The 24,670-nt window shown below is 40.4% G+C and overlaps 1 protein-coding gene across 1 annotated transcript in view; it reads left to right on the forward strand.

Annotated features, from left to right (window-relative positions):
• The first annotated feature begins 6,774 nt into the window (after nucleotides 1-6,774).
• PCSK1 (proprotein convertase subtilisin/kexin type 1) overlaps nucleotides 6,775-24,670 on the forward strand; it is a 45,144-nt gene continuing 27,248 nt past the window's right edge. The window contains exons 1-6 of the mRNA XM_008534524.2: nucleotides 6,775-7,369; nucleotides 10,811-10,915; nucleotides 14,599-14,709; nucleotides 16,890-17,036; nucleotides 18,345-18,421; nucleotides 23,685-23,773. Coding sequence (XP_008532746.2) covers nucleotides 7,190-7,369; nucleotides 10,811-10,915; nucleotides 14,599-14,709; nucleotides 16,890-17,036; nucleotides 18,345-18,421; nucleotides 23,685-23,773 — 709 coding nt within the window. The 5' untranslated portion in view covers nucleotides 6,775-7,189. The remainder of the gene's footprint in view (nucleotides 7,370-10,810; nucleotides 10,916-14,598; nucleotides 14,710-16,889; nucleotides 17,037-18,344; nucleotides 18,422-23,684; nucleotides 23,774-24,670) is intronic.

The raw sequence follows: 24,670 nt of genomic DNA on the forward strand, positions 1-24,670 counted from the left end.
GAACCTGCGAGGCCCGGGCCACCGAAGCGAAACGTGTAAACTTAACCGCTCCGCCACTGGGCCAGACCCTAGAGATTATCTTTTTTTTATAACCCTAGCCCTAAGTCTACTTTAAACAATTTTAAAGGATTTAAATCTATTACATGCTATGCTTATATCATTTTATCTAAATTAACTCAACATTGATGTTTGCTTTTAAATGTTGAATGACGCTTAAATGCATGAACTACAGGAGAGATAATATTCAGAATGGGAAAATATAGGTTGTCAATGCCTATTCTTTACTTGCTTTCTGCATGGTGATTGTCGTTTATGTTTCTAAACACTCTTTAGATGCAGACCTCAACCCTATCCCTCCTTTGGCGAATTGCTCTTTCCTTACTGGAAACACTGAAGTACTGATGTAGCTGCAAGTCATGGTAATGCTAATACCCTCCTCCCGCTTTCAAACACAAGCTTGGCCACATGGCCTACCCACATCTGGCCAAACACAATACAAAAATTTCCTGGCTACAGCGATCAGTCCAGGGTGAACATATTGGTCAAGCCTAGCACGTAGAGTTCTTCTCCAGGGCTTTCACATTGAGCATGGAAAGGAAGTCCTCTTTTTCTCCTGTAGTATGAACTGGAAAGCTGTGATCCCAGAAGGACCAGTAGTCTTGTACTTCACCCTGTGGAAGAGCCTGAGAAATGAGAGCTACAAAGATGTAGAAGCTGAGAAGCGGGGAGAGAGAGAGAACACTTGCTATGCTATTTAAGTCTCTAGGTCTAGTCTCCTTGGCCAGCTCTCTATTTCTTTTTTCATGTGTTAATTACACAAGCCAATTAATTTTCCTTTTCTTGCTTAAGTTAGTTTTAATTAGGATATAGCTCTTTGTCTTTTGAAACCAAAATAATTTTGATTCACCCAAGATGACTTTGTTTTGATAGATGAAAATGTCACATAGATTATACTGTTTATACTACTACTACTTGGGGCTAACTCAAGAAGAGGGGACAGGTAATGTGTGCAAATTTCAATTTAAGAATAAATTCATTCTAAAAGGGAGACACCTGAACCTGTGTCAGAGATCACTAAGGAATATGAGAAAGCAGAACAAGGATCAGTGCTGAAAGACTGGAGGTAGTAAAATAATTCTCAGTTTCAGGAATGAAAAGAGGGTAAATTCTATGGACTTGATCAGTGGACCATCAGTAATTTCAGAACACACTAATAAAAACTGGATTTGTTTTACTCACAAGATAAATATTGATCACTGGCATCCAGCATGACATAGAGCAGGTCATACTAATGCCAGTGAGTGTCAATCCTATAGCCACTATATATCTGGACTTCAGCACATCACGCAATGAGTTCTTTCTGTCATCGTTATGAATAGGCACTGGTAAGGTAAATTAGTAGCTATTTCTAAAGGCAGTGATTATTGAATCAATTAACTTACAGGGAATTTCCTGGTGGCTCTATGTTCTGTCCTGTCTTTGTAAATCTTTTTATTCATAACCTGAATGAAGACACCAGTGGAAAGCTGATGACATTTGTATATAGCATGAAGCTGGGAGCAAATCATAAGATGATAAATCAAGATTCCAAACATCTCAAGAGGCGAAATTCAGCAGGGAAAAAAACTAGTCTTATACTTAGGCTCCTGCCTCCATACATACAGATAACAAAAACAAAAAACTGTCCAAGTCAGGGTGGAAATGTGACTTAATAGCAGCACATGTGACTACAAATCGATTTCTAGTAGAATATTAGTTTAATAAGAAAAAAATACCACTAACTCAATTTTAGGCTATAGTGATAGTGGCAAAAGGATAGTTTCCAAAAAGAGATGAAATTCTTGCTCTAATCAGCACAGATTTGGCCAACTAGTCTACATTTAATTCTGGGTGACATATTTTTAAAAGTATGTTAGAAAGATCCTGTCCAGACAAGAGTAAACAGGATGCAAAAATCATTAAAAAGATTGGAGATGTTTCATCAGGAGTAGAAAAAAGTTAGGCAAGACATTATAATCTGTTTTCAAAGTCTGAAGAGCTGTCATACAGAAAAGAGACTGAGACTTAGTGTGTGCTATAGGGCAAAGTTAGGATGCTTCAGTGGAGGTGGGTAATGAGGGACGATTTATATCATTATAAGGAAAGACTTGGTAACCATTGGAGCCAATCCAAACCAAAGAATGGTCTGCTTTGGGAGACTATGAATCCCTATCCACTTAATAATAATATTCTTGAGGAGTGTCATATATTTAGGAGGGTGTTAACTAGATCAATGCTTCTCAAACTTTAATTGAATATGAATCACCAGGAACTCATTAAAAGTGCAGATTCTGATTCAGTAGTTCTGGGGTGGGGGCTGAGAGACCGAATTTCTAACAAGCTCCAAAGTGATGCCCATCATGCTGATATATGGACCACACTCTGAGAAACAAGAACTAGATAACTTGTAAAGTGACTTTTCAATACTGAGAGTCTATAATTCTCATACAAAAATATACTTCTGGAACAGAGAAAGCAATTATATTCTCGATTTTCTATATGAAAATGGCAGTGTTCGAGAACATAGAGGAAGCAGGAGCATCACCTGGAAACAGAAGCAAAGATACTCCAAAACTCACTCAGTAAATGCATTGTTTAACAACACGTGTTCTAAAGAAAAAATTGTTAATAAATATTTGTATATGACTGCATTTTATTATCCACTTTCAGTAGAAATTACCATTTTCAATAATTGGAATTAATAGCATTCATTTCTTCAATTTTAGTAATTTAATTCTATATTAAATTCAAGATTTTAAGCATTTGTCTAGTTCATTCAACAAAAGTCCTTCATAATTATTCATCCCCTCAGAGCCTTTCAGTGTAAAGATTTTGCTTTTTATTCTCTTACTTCTATTTTTATAGATCAGAGCATCCCAACTGGTGGAATTATAGATGCCTCTCAAGATATTTGGTCTTCTCATCCTTCGGGGAGGCCAGGCAAGTAGCTTGATCCTGGGCTCCGGGGAAGAAGACCCAACTGGACTGACAATTAGCCAATCATGATTAGTGACACCTAAATCTCTTTGGTCTGGCCTCGAGGCAGTGAGCTTCACCAAGCAGAGTGACTATCACTTTGATATCTACTTTAGCAACTTGCAGCAAGCTGGTCCCTTTCCATCATGGGAAAGGGATCTATAGATCTACTGGAGGAGTTCATGTTCTAAGTGATTAATTAGAGCAGTCTGCCCACCAAAATTTGGCCACAGGAGGATAGAAAATGTGAAAAAGAGTAGCGGCTCCTGGCAGATGTATCTTTAGGTGCTGGTTCCAATAACACCCTCTCATACATTAAATAATTTTATCCATTTGTGGCAAAGTAGGTGCAGGGTAACACTTTTAAAAGGCATATGTATTTTCCAGTTTAGAATTTCAGTATTATTCTGTAATACTTGACATGTGAAATTTAGGTAGATTCTAAATCTGTAGCATCATCTTATGAAACTCCAGTGGTAAATTTGGCAAGGAAATAAAAGGAAGAGTTGCTATATTTAAAATCAAATGTTGCAAATTTTTCAGTGGTTGTAAAAATGTCAAAATTTTTATTCTCTACTTGTGCAGATAAAATTTTTCATTGACAGTAGCTATCAAGAATTTGAATAGATTGTCATTAAAATGTTTTAATTGGAAATGGTATATAGGCCCTCAAGCATAAAACTTGAGATAAAAATTTATATTGAAGGAAGTATATTCATTTTCTCAATTTAAAGTTATCTATATTCAATTTTAATATGTTGCCCAAAATATTGCATTTCATTTTCTTGTAAAAATTGTGTCATGTAAAGAAAATGTAATGAATCTCTTTACTAAGTCCCATACAGATGTCCCCAAATTTCCTCCAGTTTACCCCAGCATGCCCTACAAATATTATTTTCTATTTTGAGGAACACTGCTATAGGTAAACTTGCCTCTGTAAAATGCTCTGCTACCAAATACCTTCTAGTTTAATTACAGACTAATTAATTACAGACTTGACTTAATATATAGTTACTCTTACCCACAGGAAACAGATAAGTCTACATAACAACTGGAAAATGTTAAACCTAAGTTATTTCCTCACTCTTTCTCCTATGCCTCTTGAAAATCTTGGAATATTATTCTGGAGGGATAGCAATGATTTTTTTTCTTGAATTAAATAGTTACACAGTGTTAACTTTGTGATAAAGTGGGCACATTGTTTTGTCCACTTTAGTGTACATATTTTATTTCACAGTAACAAAAGGTTTAGAAAATTTGTTTTCGAAGACTAAAAAGATGGTGATTATAGGTCTCTGAACATATTCCTACTTCCTTCTGGTACTAGCCTTGCTCTTATTACTCTCCAAGAAAACTTAATAAATGATTAACTGCATCATTAACAGGGCAGTTGGGAGCCGTCATGAAAGACATGACACTTACGTGACAGTTCATAATAGAAACACAGTCCTCTGGTTTCTGAATTATCCTGTTTTCTATATAAATTAATCAGATGAGTCAAATGCTGTTAAAACTTATGGGTAATAATTGGCTCTTCTAATTCATGATATAAAATATGACGCTGATGGGTCTGGAGGTTATTACTATGATCCAAATAGCAGGATAGGGCTGGCCCTTGATATGACAAAGTTAAGATGGATCTCACATTTATTTGCACCCCTAGACTTGGCAAACATTCATTTCTTCTACATACCAGAAATTTGTGGTAAATAAGGTCCATTGGATAAAATTCAGACAATTTGAGAATAAATTACTCATATATATGCTATTACTATATATTGTATATATACGTACTATATACTATATATATACGAATTACTATATATATATATATATATATATATATATAGTAGTTTGGTTGAGGATATTATCTTCTTACTGTGAGAATTTAGTTTGCCCTATTAAGTATATCAAACAAATGTTTGTTCCAGGCTTGTAAGGTGCTCCATCTAAGACAAATGCTTCATTAATGAGACACTGGTTTCATTGCCAACACTATGCCAAGCTGATTTTCTTGAACAATAATAAGAAAGGGGCAAATATGTTCCTGCTCTAACCTTACCTACCATCATTAAACATTTGCCATGAGGTTCTTTTGCCTTGCTAGCACATAGTTAGCATCTGTCTGCTATGAGAATGAAACCCCCTAGAGAGCTTGAGGCCACGACTCAGCCTGAAGCATGAAGGGAAAAGAAGACAGCTCACTCAGCCATCAACAGTTACGCATGTGAATTTACAGAGCAGACAGAAAAGCTATCGATCTGAGCCCATTCCACAACATCTCATGTGAGAGTTACTTACATTATTGTAATATCCTTAACTGCATCACATGGCTTATTAACACTGGCACTTGTTTTGGTTAAGAAGCTTTATGTTTAAAGAAATCATCTAGTCCACATGTCTGCAAACATGGAAGCAAATGAAGAATTAGCACCACTCAGCCTCATCCTCCACCAAGTCCCAGTCTCATTTGCTTCCTGTAAAGAACATCTCTTGCTTCCTTTCTCCACAAGCTGTCGTGCCTTCTTCTCAATCTTATATCCCTTTTCTTCTCTTTCTCTCGAATAGGCTGCGCCCCCCGGCGGTTGGGAGCTTAAAAAAAGAAAAAACCTTTCGCAGACGAGACTTCTAATCCTCAGCAATTTTATTTGGGGGCTGTGTCCAACGCGTTCCTGTGAGCTCGATGCAAGTAGTCACGATCATGAACCTAACCACATTTCCCCTCTGTGGTCAATTTCCTATTTTTCTGTTTGAAAGAGGGGGAAGACACACGCCAAAAGAGAAACAGCTTGGTTCTGACCAGTCGCAGAAGGGCAGCCGTCCTTAGGGCTCAAAAGGAGGAGCAGCTCCGGCCACGGGCGCGCGTGGCGCTGTCCATTCCTCGGTGCTGAATACTACACACCAGGGCATTTCCTGCCAGGTTCTACCCCTCAGGATAGCAATAGGCTCAGCCACAGTAGACTGAACTCCTTTCTCTTGGGGACGGGGGGGTGGGGGGTGGGGGTGGGGGTGTTATTTAGACATTTGCCTATTCTCTTTCCATGGGAAAACATTCTTCCACAAAGAGATATTGTGCATTTTATGGGAAAGTAATGGCACAGCTCCAGTTCAACACCAAAACGAAATGCTCTACTGAAGGAAAAATGCAAAGTTCGGAGTTAACGAAACCTGCTCTTTCTCTCCCTGAGTCAACGCAACAGCATTAGGCCCCATTTGGGTCCCTAAACCCCCCTGTTGATGAAGAAAGAAAACAATTTTCTGTTTAAAAAATTAATGTAACTAATCATTTTTCTGATAAGCACTCTGAAAGAGGTGATGCTAGACTCTGCAATATCTGGAATAAAATTTTAGATATTGTTTTACTGAGGTTGAGAAACAGAGGAGAGAAGAAAGTAAACTTGTTAACTGAGGTGGTTCGAATGGCTAAAATACATTTTTAAAAGTATTTCCTTTAACATTATCTTCCAGATGTGCTCATTTTCTTAGGCAATTTAGATCAGAATCGGAGCAGTAGACGCTTTTCTCCTCTCTGTCCTCCCAGGCTCTGTCCGATTTGAAAGGCTTGAGAGCCCTGTTCTTCATAGCAGGTGCTAATATCCACAGGGCCATTCTAAGAATTCTCTTCCCTCCCTACCCCCCACCTCGAGACAATCAAGAAAATATAAAGAAAATGGACAGAAGGGAGGGAAAGTGTGCTGCACTCCCAGTTTTTGGTAGCACTTCTCTCTGAGAAGTAAAGGTGTTTCTCACGGCTGCAGAATTTACAGTCAGAGAGCAGACCTAACTGATCCCAGCAAACTGTTCCTTCCTTTTCTTAATCCCCCGCTGCTTATTTTAGCCGCTTCTCCACCCCGCCGGGAATACCATCCAGATCTTAGTCCAGGTAGATCTGACGTCAAGAGATGGCTTTCGTCGATTTGACGTGTAAACACTCATTTCCATTCCGGCTCTGAAGGGCTGGGGCTCCACTCAGCCGGGAGACCGAAGCGCTGCACTGAGCGCTCGCCGCCGCCCAGCCTCTTATCAAGTGCCTCCTATCTCCTCGCAGAACAACTGGGAGCGAGAAGTGGTCCAGAGCCCCGAGGGTGGAAAGGGCGAGTCTTTCCGGATTTTTTTCTATTTTGCTTCTTTCCCCCCTCTCCTTCCCACTTGTGTGCAAGCGAGTGTGTGAGCCATGGAGCGAAGAGCCTGGACTCTGCAGTGTACTGCTTTCGCTCTCTTTTGCGCTTGGTGTGCATTGAACAGTGTAAAAGCAAAGAGGCAGTTTGTGAATGAATGGGCGGCGGAAATCCCCGGGGGACCGGAGGCAGCCTCGGCCATAGCCGAGGAGCTGGGCTATGACCTTTTGGGTCAGGTAAGAGTTTGCACTTTCAAGAAACTTTCTGGGGCCCGAGGGGACGGGCGGTACTGAAGCGCGATGTCCCAAGTGGGAGCCCCAGGTTGCACTCTCCTGAGCCCAGTCGCAAAGAGCAGGAGCTTCTCCAGCTCTCGTCCCTGGCGCTGTTGGAGAGAGAAGGCTTGCATTATTTATTGTTTGGGCAGGGCGCAGCCAGGCAGAACGAAGCCGCTGCAGCTGGGTAGAGCTTATTCTTGCTGTTGTCCTCTCTGGAATTGAAATCAGTTCCCGCGCGGTTTGGAAGAAAAATCTCTCCACGCTTGCTCACGGAACTTGAGATGTACACAGGCTCTTACCAACCAAGCGTCCCCAGGAGAGGCAGCGCGCTCTGTTGCCTGGGACTCAGCGGGTCTGCGTCAGGAGCGGGCTGTTTCCTTCTTTTCAATATGGCAGCATCAGATCCAAGTCCTGATGCAAGGGGCCAAGCAGGCTTGGTGATGTCCGCCGCCAGCCTTTGGGAGCACGCCCAGGGTGTTGGGAGAGCACCAGCGGCCGGGACTTGCAACCCGGAGACTGGGGTGCCGCCGAGTGGCCTGGGTAGCCGGCGGGAGAAGAGGTGGGTAAAAGACAGAGGACCAGCTCTCCGCGTCTCCAATGGGAGCTCCAGGTTTTCACCGGGAACTTGCAAAGTCCAAGCTTCACAACTTTGCTAGGTCACGCTCCCTGAAGGAACAAGCTGCCGAATTGACTATTGAGGAAAGGATTTATTTCTTTCTTGTTCCTCAGCCAAATGCGTAATAGCTTCCCTAGGGATTTCAGCTTGTGATGAAAACTGTTGCCTGTCCAAGTGAAGGCTGGGTTAATAGATAGCTGGGTGAGGGGGACATTAAGGCTTTACGAGGGAGGCTGCTGTGCGATTCCGGGGAACTCCAGGGGGTGTGAGTTCTAATCTAAGCTTTCTTTTCCTTGGCTCAGAATCAAGCCCTCGCCCCTTGCCTTGGAAGTCTGTACGCATCAAAGCGGGGGAGGAGGGAGTTGTGAAAATTTTGGCGCGTTTTTTCTGGAGGTGGTGGTAGAGACGCTGCTGAAGTCATGGATGAGTAATCGACGTGGGCGTTGGCGATTCCACAGATCGAATTCACTGGGGAATACGCCTTCCCTTGCCAGAGGCTTCATTCTCAAATTTTATGAGCCAAACTGTCTTTGAAATGCCCAGCAGGAAAGTCAACACACAGATTAATTTCTCCGTGTCCCGGTAGCAAACCAAGACTTTTGCTTTTGCCCAGACCTTGTTCCGTGCCAGGCTCCGTCTTAGGGGCTGAGGAATAATAGGAGAAAAAGAAACTTTTAAGAAACCAAAAATCTAGAGGAGACTGGTTTGGAAACAAATGATTGCAATTACATGTAATTGCTGTAAAAGTTATGCCTGGAGTCTCAGTATTTGTTGATTGAAGGATTGAAGGTGGAAAGGAACTGGGGAGGGATAAAAGAAGACAGTCCAAAGGAGGAAGCAATTGCACAGGGTTTAGGAAGAAGAGTCAGAGGTTTCCAGGAGAACAGGAAGAGACTGGAGAAGACACTCCAGAGGTAGAAAACAGCTAGTGGGGAGCCAGGGAGATATAAAGAAAAGGGTTTAGTAGTAAGTCTGGTAAGTCTGCAAGGAATAGTTGGGATCTAAAGAGAGTGAGTAGTGGGTGGAATTGTACTGGTGGATACTGAGGGTATCATGGAAATCATGTGTGTCCTATGCAGGGAGGTGACTGGGGACTTAATCCTATATCCCTTGGGCAGCTAAATAGCACTGGTAACTGTGAAAGGAGATTAGAGGAGAGAGCAAAAAGTAAATCCCTCTTTCTTTTCTTACCTATTAGCCCCGGGTATACATCTAAACCTGGACCATGCATTATGGAAACTGCCTTTCAAAATCATAAATCCCCAAACTAAAAATAACAATAAATCAGTATTCTTGGTAGGATCTTCGAAGAAGGGATGGCATAGTCACAAGAAGCTTTAAAAGTAGTGAGAAAAACCACCTATATTTACACATGATTTGCATATTCTATATTTTCTCTAGCCATTTACAGTTAAAATGGCATTACTAACAATCGTTTAAAAAATAATAATTCTTTGTAAAAGACTGATAGAGCTTTGCTGGTTCTGCTTATTTCTCCCTTTGTTTACACGAACTTAGCATCACTATCTTGAGTTCCTTAAGGCCTCAAGACAAAGCTAGGATTAGGGGTGAACAGAATCAAAGCCAGTTGATATCAGAAACAGAGCTAAACATCGGTAATCTTTTCTTATGGCTACTGTTCTCTCTCTCCAACTCCATCTATAGCTTATAGCAGATTCACTGCCTGAGGTCCAGGCTTGGAGCAGGGCCTAGGCATCTCTATTAAAAAAATTCTCTAGGTGATGAGAACCACCAAGTTGAAGAATGTCATTCTTCTGAAATAACCCATTGTCAATTGTTTGTCTCTTAATTAAAAAAATACAGGGCATCTAGAGAATTTGCTGGATTCAAATTAAGTACCATTTTGAATAAAAGAAACACTAGCTTAAAAGAATAATGAACATGGTTCTGAATGGACCGAAGGTATTGACAGTCACCCAGAGAAGTTTACACACTCAGGTGGAACACCTGTCCTAAATGTGGCATGCTGGCTTTTTCCCACAGCCTTGAACTAGTGGAAAGTCAAATGGTCACTACTAGTAGCTTATAGCAATTATCACTATGGATTCAATAGCTATGTTTTACAACAACAACAAATTGTTTTAACTGAATATGGCACTGATAGTACACAAAGGGTTTGCCTGCTTTCCACAGATTATTGTTCTCTAACAGACTAAATTTGATGAAATGGGTATATTTTTTAGAAATGTCAACTACACAACATTGTCACGTAGGAAAACAAATGTAGTTCCTCTGAAATGTGTGAAACAGAAGTATCACAAGCCCACAAGTATATTGTGAACCCAACTGATAACATCATGAGGCTCATCTCGCTCAACACACTGACAAGAGAGGGAAGGCTTTTATCTGTGTCTTCCTCATGAAGAAAAAAAGTTAACTTCAAATACAAGGAATAAGCTTAATAAAAGTTGCCTATCTCTAAGTTAGTTGGGGCACAGTCTAACCCATATAGACTTATTTTGGAAAGTGGACATTTTGCTTTTTGGTGAGGAAGATTGGCCCTGAGCTAACATCTGTTGCCAATCTTTCTTTTTATTTTTCTCCCCAAAGCCCCAGTACATAGTTTGTATATGCTAGTCATAAGTCCTTCTAGTTCTTCTATGTCGGATGCCACCAAAGCATGGCTTTATAAGCAGTGTGTAGGTCCACGTCCAGGATCCAAACAGGTGAACCCTAGGCAACCAAAGCAGAGTGTGCAAATTTAACCACTACGCCACCAGGCTGGCTCCGAAAGTAGATTTTAATTCTAATTTTTTCTTTTATAGATAGGATCACTTGAAAATCACTATTTATTCAAACATAAAAACCATCCCCGAAGATCTCGAAGGAGTGCCTTTCATATCACCAAGAGATTATCTGATGATGATCGTGTAAGTGTTATGCATGTTTTCAAATGGTAACCTGACTTATTTGCTTTTTTTATAGTTGCCAACAAGAGCAAAAGCACTTTGCAAATATGATTCTTTTTTATTGTGCTCACAATTATTTATCATTAGTGTTTCCTGTTATTTCCTTAAGCTTATAATTGCACATAATAATAACTGAATTGAATCGGATTGGATTGATTGAGTTAACTAAATTATATATATAAATGAATAATATGTATAAAGAATATATATTATATATATAATACTAGCTCACAGGTCCAGTCTAAGAGCATTAAAGTGAACATTAAAAATCAAGTAGCAGTACTAATTAAAATGTTTGACAATAAAAGCAGTCAATAACCTTTTATTATATGCCTATTATGTACCAAGCCCTTTAATATCTCATGTAGGAATGCCAAAGAACTATAATACATGAAGCTTGCTTTTGATAACATTTCAGCATAACTTAAAAAACATTGTGTCATTTCTATTTGGTTTGGTTGTGTAGGAAACTAGTGTTTATGAAAGAGCTTTAAATCCATGTCTTCATGAGGCAAATATTTTACTAAGTATTGTATTGTTTGATCCAAAGCATTGGATCTCTTTTTATCCTAGTTTGTATCCATATTCCATCATTAGGCAACAGCAGGAAATGTCTAGACTGAATGTAGATAAATAGTGTGGGGACAGTTTGAATGTATATCTAATGGACCTATTGATTTTTGAACTATGTTTTTGAAGTCAGCAAACATATCAATAGAAATATTGACTGTATTGGGAGTATTGCAATTTGCACACATAATGTTGCCTTTTCTCAAGAATGCGCCTTCCTGGTGGAAATTTATTCTGGCTGGCCTGATATCTGAATACATGATTTCTGTTGCCCAGGACACTCCAGGGAATATGGAAGCTTTGTGAGAGATAGAACACATCCTTTCAACTTCCCAGAAAGAAAAGTATAAGTGACGGAAAGGTGATAGAACTGTTGAAAGTACATGAACCCTGTGAAATAGTTTGCTATTTTATTTGTTCGGCAACTGATAGAATTTTTAAAAAAGAAGAGAGAAAATTATGAGAGTAGAGAATGACCGAGCCTGGGTTACCAGAGTTCAAATGTAAACGCAGCAGCCACACCCAGACAAAGAATACTGAGTCAGGACCGCGGACAGCGACCCACAACTTATACACATCCGTTGCTAGCTTTTACTCAGGTTAAAGGCTAGCTGTGGGAGACCAAATCAGAGACCCTGGACATTAAAAGTTTCTTGTCCGATGAAATCTTCCCTTCCCCATCCCAAGGCAGATGGCATATTGCACGTGGTCTTTGAAAAGTAGGACAACTTCCAGCACCCTGACTAGGCTTAATTCTTATGTAAAGCAGGAGAGATTTCCTTGTCTGCCTCACTGCTTGCCTGATATTAATGCACAAGGAATCAAACTGACTTCCCTTCTCATCTTCATAGGAGAAAATTGGACACAGTAGAGCATACATAACTATTACTACTACTCAAAGTATCTCACTAATATGAACAGATGGTCCAGTTCTATTCTTTAGATATTTCCTTAATCGTTGATTTTGGGGAGAAATCTTAAGGCATAATTAAGAAGAACTAAGAATTTGCTCTGCAACATAACTTCATAAAAAAGGAGTCTATATAATCCTACGAAAAAAATATTTTTAGAATAATTTTATTTTAAGAAAAATCATAGAAGCTTGCAGTGAAAGCTTGGATTAGATGATCTTTAATGCTCTTTGCAAATCAACAGTATTATTTACAATTAAGTACATGATACCTATTATATACAAAATACAAAGACACCACCAATTTGCTCTGTTCCATTTGTTCTGTTCTTGTAGAGATTAATATGGGATTTGGAGTTAATGGCATTAATCATAACACTGTTTCCAACAATTGGATGTTTATCTGATCAGATGGCAGAGTGCTTCTTCTTGTGCTTCATTTTTTAAAAATTGCTTTTGATTTTCACTTTATTGCTCTTTCTTTTGATAGGGAATAATATTCTCTCAAATTAGTCCTCTGACATGCAGCAATAGGCTATCTTTACAAGTCTGTTAATGAAATCTCCAACTGTAAGTGACTCTCTCCCTCAAAGATTAGTACTTGTTCCCTAGCAGCCAGCTCCAAAGACCAAATCAGATGAGAGGCAGTATATTCCAAGCATTGAGGTATTTTAAGCCAAAACAATTAACTTAAAAATATAGGCACTTTAAAAATAAATTATAGTGACTAATTGCTAACTCTCAAGTCCCTCCCAATGTTTATAAAAGGTTTGCAGTATACTTTCTAATTGAAAATTCAGGACAGTTTTAGTGGGTGATTTTATCCCTTAATTGCAAATTATCTTTCAGTTTTTATTTTTGGGTTTAACTTCTGAGTATTCTCACATTAACAATATCCCACCGCACACTGGAGTATCATCACGTGTACAATAGACAGCGTATGTTTTGAGTAGGAAATAGTCATGTTGCCAAGCAAAATAAGAGCATGGTATTATCTCATAGGAGCTGCCCTGGTGGTCTAACGGTTAAAATTTGTGGTCTCATGACCAGAGCCTGGGTTTGTTTCCCAGTCAGGGAACCATACCACCTGTCTGTCAGTTGTCATACTGTGGCAGCTGCATGTTGCTGTGATACCGAAAACTATGCCACCGGTATTTCAAATACTAGCAGGGTTACCCATGGTGGAGAGGTTTCAGCGGAGCTTCCAGACTAAGCCAGACTAGGAAGAAGGACCCACTTCTGAAATATTGGCCATGAAAACCTTATGAATAGCAGTGGAGCATTGTCTGATACAGTGCCAGAAGATGAGAGGATGGTGCAAAAAGACTGAGCAGCGTTCCACTCTGCTGGATACAGGGTCACTAGGAGTTGGAATCGACTCAACAGTACTACCAACAACAAATTATCTCATAATAAATAGAACCACAGGCAGCCCCTCATACTCTCAGGGCCTCAAGTATAATAGGATTATGCCATAAATATGGGGCGGGTAATTTTTGTATTGTCAGATCTCTTTGCATAATACATGAAACTAAATTAATGGTAAGTGTGTATAGTCAGTAGTGCCCATTCAACACCCTGGATCTGTTTCTCATATTAAACACTCTTAAGTAGGAGGTTGAAGCACAGGGGAGCCAGCGTTTCAGATACGCAAAGACACAGCACCTTTCTTGTCTTGTGTAACATTTGCAATTTCTACCTTTTGTGTGTAAAGAAAGAGAAATTAAGCTGTAAGAGCACCAAACAGCAGTCTCTGGGATCTCTTAGCTTGTTGACTCATTCCATGAAAACGGACAAATTTTCAGCTACAGAGCCCTGGAACCTCAATACAAAAATGAGTATTATGGTCCATTTGCTGATGAAAGCAGGCTGAACTTTTACTTCCACTGTAATCACAGTGTAAATAATTTGAGGGAATCATCGCTTCACTGACTGGTTCTCCTCCCCCTAAAGGTACAATTTACTATAATAGAGGAAATATTCATCTTCCCAGTGGGTAACCCCTTCTTCTCATTGAGCTACCAGTTTGATCTGTAGTCAAATGAGAACATGGCGGAGCTGCCTGAACTCTGATAGGAAGGGCACTGGAACTAGTTAGAGGGAAGATGGTTACACAGAGGTGGGTATTTGGCTGTTGACTTTCTTGCTATAAATCTCCTTGTAGGTGATATGGGCTGAACAACAGTATGAAAAAGAGAGAAGTAAACGTTCAATTCTAAGAGACTCAGCACTAAATCTCTTCAATGATCCAATGTGGAATCAGCAGTGGTACTTGGTAAGTACCTACCAAAGGACTGTGTAGAACCTGGGTTATTTATATTGTTACGTTTGCACAATAGTTTTTTTTTTTTTTTTTTTTTGAGGAAGGTTAGTCCCGAGCTAACTACTGCCAATCCTCTTTTTGCTAAGGAAGACTGGCCCTGAGCTAACATCCATGCCCATCTTCCTCTACTTTATACATGGGACACCTACCACAGAATGGCTTTTGCCAAGTAGTGCCATGTCCACACAGGGGATCCAAACTGGCAACCCTGGGCCACCGAGAAGCGGAACCTGTGAACTTAACTGCTGCATCACCGGGCTGGCCCCTAGATTTTTTTTTAATGATGGAGAATTCAGCAGAAGGCTATGTTACCTGGAAACTAGGGCCGATGGGACCTTCCATGATCTGGATCTTCTGTTTTACTAGGCGAGAGTGTCTAAACACAGATCTTTGGCTGCTGTGAGAGAAGTTGTTAGCTTTTTGTCTTCTTAAGTTATCAGGAGTAAATGCAGAAGAATCATGCCTTGCAAGTTAGGGATTCCAAAATAGTACTCATGGCAAAAATTGCATTTGGTCAAAGTTACTCTTGAGAACCATTTATATAACCCAAAGTGTACGGTGAATATGATTCAGTAGATACAGCCCTGAGTGGCAGTTTTTACATGCTTACAGGTGAGATTTTCTGAACTAGGTAAAAGAAGGAATACAAGGAAGGACAAAAGATATCTACTTGCAGTTATCTAGACTTGCAAACCATTCTGCCTTTAAAATAGTTACTAAATCTTTATTGGTATGTGGGCATTGAGTGGACAATTTGTAAGTGTTCCTGCTTGCCTGCAGAGTGTTTCCCATCGGTTTTAGTATTACGTCTCTATAGCAGTAATACACGTTCATAGAAGTGTTTATTGTCGAGAGTATCATAAAAGATAAATTTTCTTGACAACCGTAAGCTAAGGCTTAGACTTCCTTGTGGCATAATGGATTGGAAAGCGGATCAATGCCTTTTGACACTCTCTTAACCTAAGCAGTACTTGCTCATTGCAGCAGAAGGGACTCATTAGCTAACATTTGTGCATACGTTATGTGCCAAATACTGTTCTAAGCGTTTGACATAAAATAATTCATCTGGTTCTCACCACATTATGCTATAGATTCAAGAATTACGCCCATTTAACAGAGGAAGAAACAGAGGCATTGGCAAGTTGAATAACTTGCCAAAATCACATGGTTACTAGTGGTGGGGCCATAATTCATGGCTCCAGAGGCCATACTCTTAACAACCACACTCTATGATTGTTCTTGTGACTGATATGGGGGCTTTCTTCTCTGACTTTGGCCAACAATCTGTGTATATTTCCAGTCTCTTGTGAGTCAGCTTCATGGAGGCCTAGTAAGTTTTTTTCCCCCACATCTTTCTGAGGAGCATCAGCCCAGGGGGCAATCCATTCACTGACACTTCTGATTGTTTTTATTTATAAATTTCTTATTGACCCTTCATTATAAACCAGGCACTCTTCTAATACACCCCCCTCAAATGCTTGGGAATGTGCTCATATCTGCCTTCCCTTGCTGTCCATCTCTTCTCACCTTCAGTCTCATACACTGTAACTCACTAGTTATCTGAAAAAGAAAACCCCAAGTCTCCTCTCAACACATACTTGCTCCCTAAATCACTCTTACTTGGAAGTAGGCCATTAAATTGCAAGTCCTGGTGAGACCACAGCCTCCTGGGCATTCCAGGTTCTGCTTCTTTTTTAGAAAATTTAGAAAAACATCTATGAACGAGAATATAAAGTGGGTTCAGTGTGGCGATGGAGGCTCAGGATTTTGGGGGAGACGGAAATATGGGACATCAAATAAAGCTTCAGTAGATGAAAAGCTTGAGCATATCCTTATAAATGAAAGAAACTAGAGACAAACTTCTTCTCTGAAGTCACAATGTTCAAAGAGAAGGGGCACAGGGTGATTCATCCTTTCTTGTGATTTTCCATTGGAACAACTGGGGAAAGAGCTGCACTCTGATGATTCACTTGGCCCTCAACTTTGTTTTTTATTTCATCTAATTGCCTTCGTCTACAGAGTAGAGTAACCCCAAGAAAAAGAAAGATGGGTCTCCAGACTGGAACTTCAGTTCTCATTTTGCAGCAAGCAAATCATGATTTTACCAGTGCTTCTTTGTTTTTCTTTACCAGCAAGATACTAGGATGACCGCAGCCCTGCCCAAACTGGACCTCCATGTGATACCTGTTTGGCAAAAAGGCATCACAGGCAAAGGAGTTGTTATCACTGTACTGGATGATGGCCTGGAGTGGAATCACACAGACATCTATGACAATTATGTGAGTATGGGCCCTCTGGTGACTGCAGCTTAGGGAGGTCTCTATACAGACACACAGAGCTTTCCTTCCCTCAAGCAGAAGGCTGTTCTGATGTCCGGGCATGATGGGCCAAAGTTTTGCCATTTCCCTCACCCTCCTGCAAGCCCACGTGAACTTTTTTAGTATCAGTGGGCATTGAAAGAATTCAGTGGAGCCAAGGATTGCACAAAAGCATATGCATTGGGGGTGGGGGTGGGGGTGGCACCTACACCAACTAAGTTATTAAAAGCCATTCAGACTCTATACCACTCAATATTTGGGGCATTAAAACAATCAAATCTAGCCTGATGTCTGAGACTATTTTCACAGACTTCCTCCTTATATCCCTCATGGGTCAGTTTCTCTGACATTGTAAAGTTATATGAATGTAATTCCTTCCATGCAAATTCAAAGTGTACATTACACAGCACAAAAATGACAAGCCGAGAAAAATAAAAGTTTACTAGAAATGGGAAATAAGTAAATGAAAACTATTTACTTCATTGTTTATGAAGTTCTCCATAATACCTTAGGCTTTTAGATCAGTGTTTCATCTTTAAGATTGGCCCTTGTCTTTCTCTCATCCTTTCCGCTCATCCACTATTCCCCAACTAAAGAGCAAAGGAAAAGAGGGAAAAAAAGAGAAGAAAAAAGCTAGTAGAAAGTAGGAATTACTGAAAGATATGGAAATATAGAGAAGTAGCAGTCTTGGTGGCAGCATTCCTTTGTGGGAGATGTTTAAGTGTAGCAATCTGGTTGGAAAAGGGGGTGGTACATGGAAGCTTGTCTTAAATTTCAAGCTGATTCCCTTTAAGTAAATCACGTGTTTATTTAGTGTAACTGTGGAGGCCGAAGGAGATTACTGTGGGCCTGAGCCCCACCCCACTGCCACCTCTTTGCACCTATCTTCATGGGAGAGATGAATGTCAAAGTGTCGCTAACTAGCTCTGTAGCTTAATTAAGGCATTCAACTTCTCTGGGTTTCAATTTTCTCATTTGAAAAGTGAGGTGGTTGAACTATGTAAACTCTGATTGATTCTGGTTCTAATATCCTATGAGATTCCACGAGCTGTAGGTTTGGTAACATTTACTGAGAATTGGATGCTGGCTTGCTTTTCTGCATACATCATCTGTTTGGTTTATGGGTGTAATAAATGATCAGTGACTGGGCCATAGTCTGAAATAGACTTTCAAGCTATCAGCCAGGATGGGACTGGGGAATGGGTAGAAGGCATGGGAAGTGCTGGTTTTTTAAATCATGCTGCAGTATTATTTTTATCGTCTCTTTAGGATCCAGAGGCTAGCTATGATTTTAACGATAATGACCATGATCCATTTCCCAGATATGATCCCACAAATGAGAACAAGTGAGTAACTGTGGATTGGTGGGGGGAATAAGTACTTTAAAATGCTTTTATCTTATTTCAGAAAGTTACACTAGAAATATGATCCACATTTCAGCTCTCAGAAAATGTGCATGCGCACCATCCATACCACAATATTTTGTTGTTTTTAAAACAGAAACCAAAGCTTCTGTTTTTATATTCCTTTGAGCTTACAGAATTACAGTTCAATTAAATTTTTTTCTTATATTATGAAGTGCTCCCCTCAGATGTTACTGAATAGGTATAGCTTTAGAATGAGTGTTGGGACATAAAGAGTAAAGATCTTGTGCCCGTCCCCACCGCCTTCAATTCCTCTAAGACTCAGTTGGCAACATGCTTGATGTTACTCATGAAAAGAAATATAGATGACCAAAATAACACATCCCCAGGACTTTCTGTGGTGGTCACAACCATGCTCACTAGTTCCCTCAGAAGAGCGTGGTCAGACACCAGACAAGAGAAATGCACCCTGAGGCCTGGCCCTCAAATTCAACACAGTCTCCAGGGCATTGGACTAGTTTGTGGCCTGTTCCAGAATTCCTGCTGGGTATTCTAAAGCTAAAGGGAAGGGAAAGAGGGTATCTTCCAACTCCTAAATTAGCTCTCCGTAGCAGCCATAGGGCGATGAGGAAGGCCAAGAGCCAGACCTGCCAAAGCAAGAAGCCAAACAAAGACCAGGAGGCAAGAGACTTTTTAACCTTCTTTCCTAGCCCCAAAGAAACTTCAGCCTCTAGACATGTGGCCCCAAGTGTGCATGCCCATGTCAGAATTCATCTTTGCACATAATATTATCTCTCACAGACTCTGAGGAAACATGCTTTCTCTTCATTTGCTCCACCCAGAAGAGACTTGCACCAGAATAGATCAAAGCCAAGGCAAAATTAGGGCATGCTGCTACAAGTGGAGATGGAAAGAGCAAGCAATGACAGCTCTTTGTGTATGCTACATAAAGTGCTCCTCTTGTCCCTCATATGGCTTTTTCTCTCTGGGACTATCACCCAACTTAGATCAATTGTGTTCTCTCTTTTTCTCCCTCTCTCCTTCGCTCTCACTTTCCATCTCCCTATCTCCCTAATTTTCTCTCAGAATTCCCGTGTGGCTGTAATATCGTAACATTCCCATGGTGCAGTAATATTGACCTAAAGTTGCTTCTTTGGGTAGTCCCCCCCAGAAAGCCAACAATCCCCCAGAGGCAGGCTGGGGCCCATGCACTTGGCCTCAACTTCTGGGTTTATATTTCTTCCTTGGGCAGAAGGGGAGAGTTCAGGAGGGTTCCACGATATTGCTTCTTTGAGTACCATTTACTTCTTCTAGGGTTTATTTCTTAAAGGAGTTAACCACAAAGGCTCGCTACAGGTAAGAACATTCTAGTAACAATACAACAGGAACTGTGAAGAAGCACCTTTGGAGGAAAGGGGGATGTCTTAGAAACTTATAGCAGGGACCCCAGACAAGCTTTCAGCCTTATCTCTGAGTCAGGGCAGTGCAGGACCAGGAGGAACACCTACTCTTTTGGAGCATGACCTCGTAACGTTAGCCTGGCTGATAGTCACAGTTTTGCAGATTACCATTATAGAGGGTGACCTCTTCTGCCTCCATTTTTAATTTTGTCTCCTAAAATGGGTGACAAGGCACCTGCTCCCTACACTCCTGAGAGGAACTTCCTAAAGAAATGGGCAGTAAGTGTTTGGAAGAAAGGAGCACCTTTCTTAGAATGAAGTAAAAGTGACAGCTCTTATGCCACTGCTTTGGTCAAGACTAAGAGAGAAATCTGCTCCCGGCCACACAGTGCTGCTGAGGAAACTGTTAGGGGGATAAGTCAGCCTCCTTCCTGGGCAGCACAGCCTGGGTCCAGCCCCAGGATCCAGTGTGAGCGCTAACTTGTGTGGTGGCTGGTATGATAGGGAAATACTTGGTGAAATAATATGCTGTGGAGTTTCTCTACTCATGAGAAGGGGACTCAGATTTTCCTCTTCATTCCCCCAAAAGGGGGAATCTAACATCACAGTATTTATAATAGCCAAATTTCCCCCAACTCACAGAGCTCCAAAGGCCCTTAGGAGGCAGCCCACGTAGTGATACTTATTTTGTATCTGAAAACTCTGAGCTTCCAGAACATAGCCTGCCATGGACCTTCCCCAAAGCATAGAGTTAGTCTGGCTAGCCAAACAGTTCAGAGAATAGACTTTGCAGCTAGATTTAGACCAAATATTAGATCTGCAACTCAATAGCTGAGTGACCTTGAACAAATTATTTAACTGCTTTATGCCTCAGTTTTATCATCTATTAAAAAGAGATAATAGAATCTATTTCATAGGGTTATTATGGGGATTAAATGAGTTTATATATGTAATTGGCTTAGATAGTGCCTAGTACAGAGAAAAAGTTGTGTTGTGATGATGATGACAATGACACTAATGACAAATGATGATGATGAAGGCTTCTCATGTTGCAACTAAGGTAGACCTCCTTTTAGTGGGAAATCAGCATGACAAGAATAAGATCATTTGATAGGAGCAGAACCAGAGACAAGTCAATTTTCTAAGCCGATTTAGAATCTGCTGTTTGAAACTTACACAATAAACAACTATCTCTCAGGGTCCTCTTAACTATTAACCAAAAGGGCAGCATCCCTATCATTTATCAAAAGGTGTAATAAAAAATAGAGTCACCCTTCTAGTATGTTGTCAGAAATAGATCCCTTAGGTTTGGAAAATGAATGGCCCCGTTTTATCTTGGCCTTTATTGAAGTTAGAGAACTACCATCTCCTAATTCCAAAGGAATTCTCTCTCCAATCTGTGTTGCTGCTGTTCTTTATTAGTATGTAAATGAGATTAATAGAAGCTGCATTTGAATTCTTCTCCACAAATCAAAAGAGGAATCACTAAATAATAGAATCTTAAAAGTGCAGGTAACTCTTACTATTAAGTTGGCATGAATCTGAATTCAGTATTTCAACACCAAGTACAGATTATTTTTCTAGTTAAATAACATGTGTGACAAGATATTTTAACCAGAACAATATTAGTCTTTAAACTATCTTGTGCAATAATTTTTTAAAAATCAATTTGTTTAAACGCCACTTACAACCATTGTTCTAAGATAATAGAGCGTTCTTTTATCTCAGCACCTGATTTAAGGGAAAAAAAAGCTGTAGGTCTATAAAGAATGACATAGAACAATTTCGATAAAATCTCTTTTTCTTAAGGTGTGGAGCTGGGAAGTGGGGATAAGAGGAGGAAAAATTACCAACCCCTATTTGTACCATGATCCTATTGCAAATTCCAAGAAAATAGTCCTCAGTATGTAAGGAGAGATAAATAACAGGTGGCCACATTGCATCATTTTTAGGACCGAGGTACATTGCTGAGGATGTTTGCCAATGGGTTGATTCTGTTGGCTCAGGTTGGAGACTTTTCTGTCCCGGGCCCTGTGTCTCATCCTGTATAAAGAAATATAGGTGGTGGTGACTTTTGGGAGCACATTCCAGAGGATGACAACTGAATTTCTCCTACAATGACAAAGAGGGCCAATCCATCAAAGAAGTGTAAGGTCCTTCCTATGTGTTCAGTGTGCACATATTTCTCAGAGAATGGGTGTGTTGGTCAGGACACCTTCAGTGGCAAATGAAGATCCTAACTCAAAGATTAAGTAAAATGGGTTTAAAAAAAAAAAAAAATCACCTAAAGGATGCTCTAGCTTCAGGCATTGCAAGATCCAGGAGCTCAGATAATATTCCACCAGGACACCAACCATTCTTTCCATCTCCTAGTGCTGCTTGCCTCTACTTAGCTTCATTCTCAAGAGAATCTTGCCTGGCATAAAGATCCACATGGTTCACAGGGAACCTAAAGCTCAAGAGAAAGAATGTAATTCTTTTCCCCGGAATCTGTATAAATCCTTGAAAGCTGTGTGGGACGAGAAGCCTCAGGGATAGAGGATCACAAGGAGTGAGGAACGACCACTTCCCAAAAGGGGAAAATGCTAGGAAACAAAAAAGAAGTAGATGTTTGCTGCATTAGGGAAGACCTTGAATTATTATTATATGTTGTTCTGATTTAGGATTCCTACCCAGGGTTAACATGAAAAAGCAGGAACATCATTTAACAGAAAAAGACCATGAAATCATCTTTGGTACTTTAGGAAAAAAAGATAAGTGAAAAACAGAATCATTTTGAATGGCCCAGTCAATTTAGGATTTTTACGCCCCATGCTGGGCTAAATTAATAGATGTCTAGTGCAGGAGTGTCTAAAAGTAGCCGGCTGACAGAGCTGCTCAGAGCTAACACTTCCTCTCTTTTCATCTGTGTCAGCCTATGTCTGGTCAATGGCTCCTCCAAGGCAACAGCATTCACACTGCTCCTCGGTGCTTCCACAATGGAATAAAGTCATGAAATAAACAGTGAAAGTTCTCTTGACTTATTGGCCCTCATGAGGTCAGAGGGGTGGTGAGAAAAGACAATTATTATCCCCAGAATTTCAGAATTCATGCTTTAATGGTGGACTTTTGTGTGTTTTAGAGAAGGAATTTTTTTCTCCCAAATACTCTGAAAGCATAAATTACCCCCTTTGTCTAATTGAAAAACCAGTCTTGTTTAGGCTTCTGGCCCCAGTCAGAGTTGCAGGAGCACCCTAGCTTCCCAATTAGCCTGTAGTGTCTTGTTAAAATCTCAAACTCCTCTTGGTACCAGAAACCCCTCAGATGTTGTAGTTTGGTGTATGGTTAGAAGAGGGGAAAAAGGCTTGAGGGGGGTCTCTGTTCTATCATATCCTACTAGGGCTGGCCCAGGACAGCCTAATTCAAGGAAGTCACTAGGGGGAAAGTGAGGAGCCACTTCTCAACCATGCAGCAGCCATTTCTTTGAAAAGGTTTCCAAAAGTGTCAGATTTGCTCATAATAGTATCCATAACTAACATTTCCTAGGTTCTTACTATATACCTACTGGCCACTGTTCTAAGTGTTCTACATACAATATCTTGTGTGATGACACAACCCTTTGAGGACAAGTAAGTTCCCCAAGGTCACACCATACTTAGTGGCAGAAGCTCGAATTTGAACTCACATACTCTGGCTCCACTACCTGGGCTCTTCATCTGATATCTATACTTCATCTAACACGGATGAGAAGAAATCCAGCAATAAGGCGGAAAAAAACTTAATATATTCATGTACCATGGATTCATGTGCAAAAGAAAATGTTTATCCTCATTTATATTTTATAATTCCTATTTTTTAATCCTCAGACATGGGACCAGATGCGCAGGAGAAATTGCCATGCAAGCAAATAATCACAAGTGCGGGGTTGGAGTTGCATACAATTCCAAAGTCGGAGGTAAAGCAGAGGGCCATTCCTGTAGTTGTGCACTTTAATTTGAGTCTTGCATCACCTGGTATAAATGAGGTGGGGTGGGGGACTTTCAATAACCAGAGGAAGAAATGAACTCCATGCAAAATTTGCTATGAACTTGACTGTGACTTGCAAGCAAATCAATGGATCTGGATTCCTAGGAAATGATAGCTGAAAATAGCCTATACATTTTTGTAGGGAAATAAAATGCAAATGTTGAATAGTTTTTGAGCCAAATCTAATTTTCTCAGTGTTCTGATTTAGACGGGTTTGCTATTGAGTGCTTACTAAGGGACCAAAAGGACGAGGTAAATTTAGGTGGAGGCTCTCCCTACCTCCCAATTCTGTAGTTCTTCATTTCATAGCAAAGAACAGTTTTTAAAAATAAGAAGAAAACATATTTGTTATATTAAGCTAAAGGTTATCTTTGATAGCAGGAATTTAGAATTTTTCGTTGTTTCAGTCAGGATCTTTATGGGGAAACATATGGTAGGTTCCATCAGGGCAATTTAATAAAGGAACCATTTACTAGAGTTAAAGGAAACCAACGAGGGGCCAATTAGTGTAGGCAGATGTTACCACCTTTAGGCGTAATGGAGCAGGGGGAAGGAGAGGTCAGCAGAAACTGGAGATAGAAAGCTGTGGCCATCAGAGAGATCCACTGGACAAGAGCCATGGCCTTGAGCAAAACAACAGAGTTAGTTCTAGGCAGAGAGGATCCAGGGGAATGAGTACCTCACTCTCCTCTCATCCCCCAACCTCTTGCTGCTGTCATCTTCAGTTGGCTGAACCCAGTGGAAAGGGAAGAGAACCCACTGGTGCAGTCGTTTTTCCTGTGGAGAAGGTGGAGAGGGGATCTGCATGGGCTCACAGAGAATATAA

Source organism: Equus przewalskii, chromosome 13 (assembly GCF_037783145.1).
Source record: "Equus przewalskii isolate Varuska chromosome 13, EquPr2, whole genome shotgun sequence".
In the NCBI taxonomy this organism is placed as follows: Eukaryota; Metazoa; Chordata; class Mammalia; order Perissodactyla; family Equidae; genus Equus; species Equus przewalskii.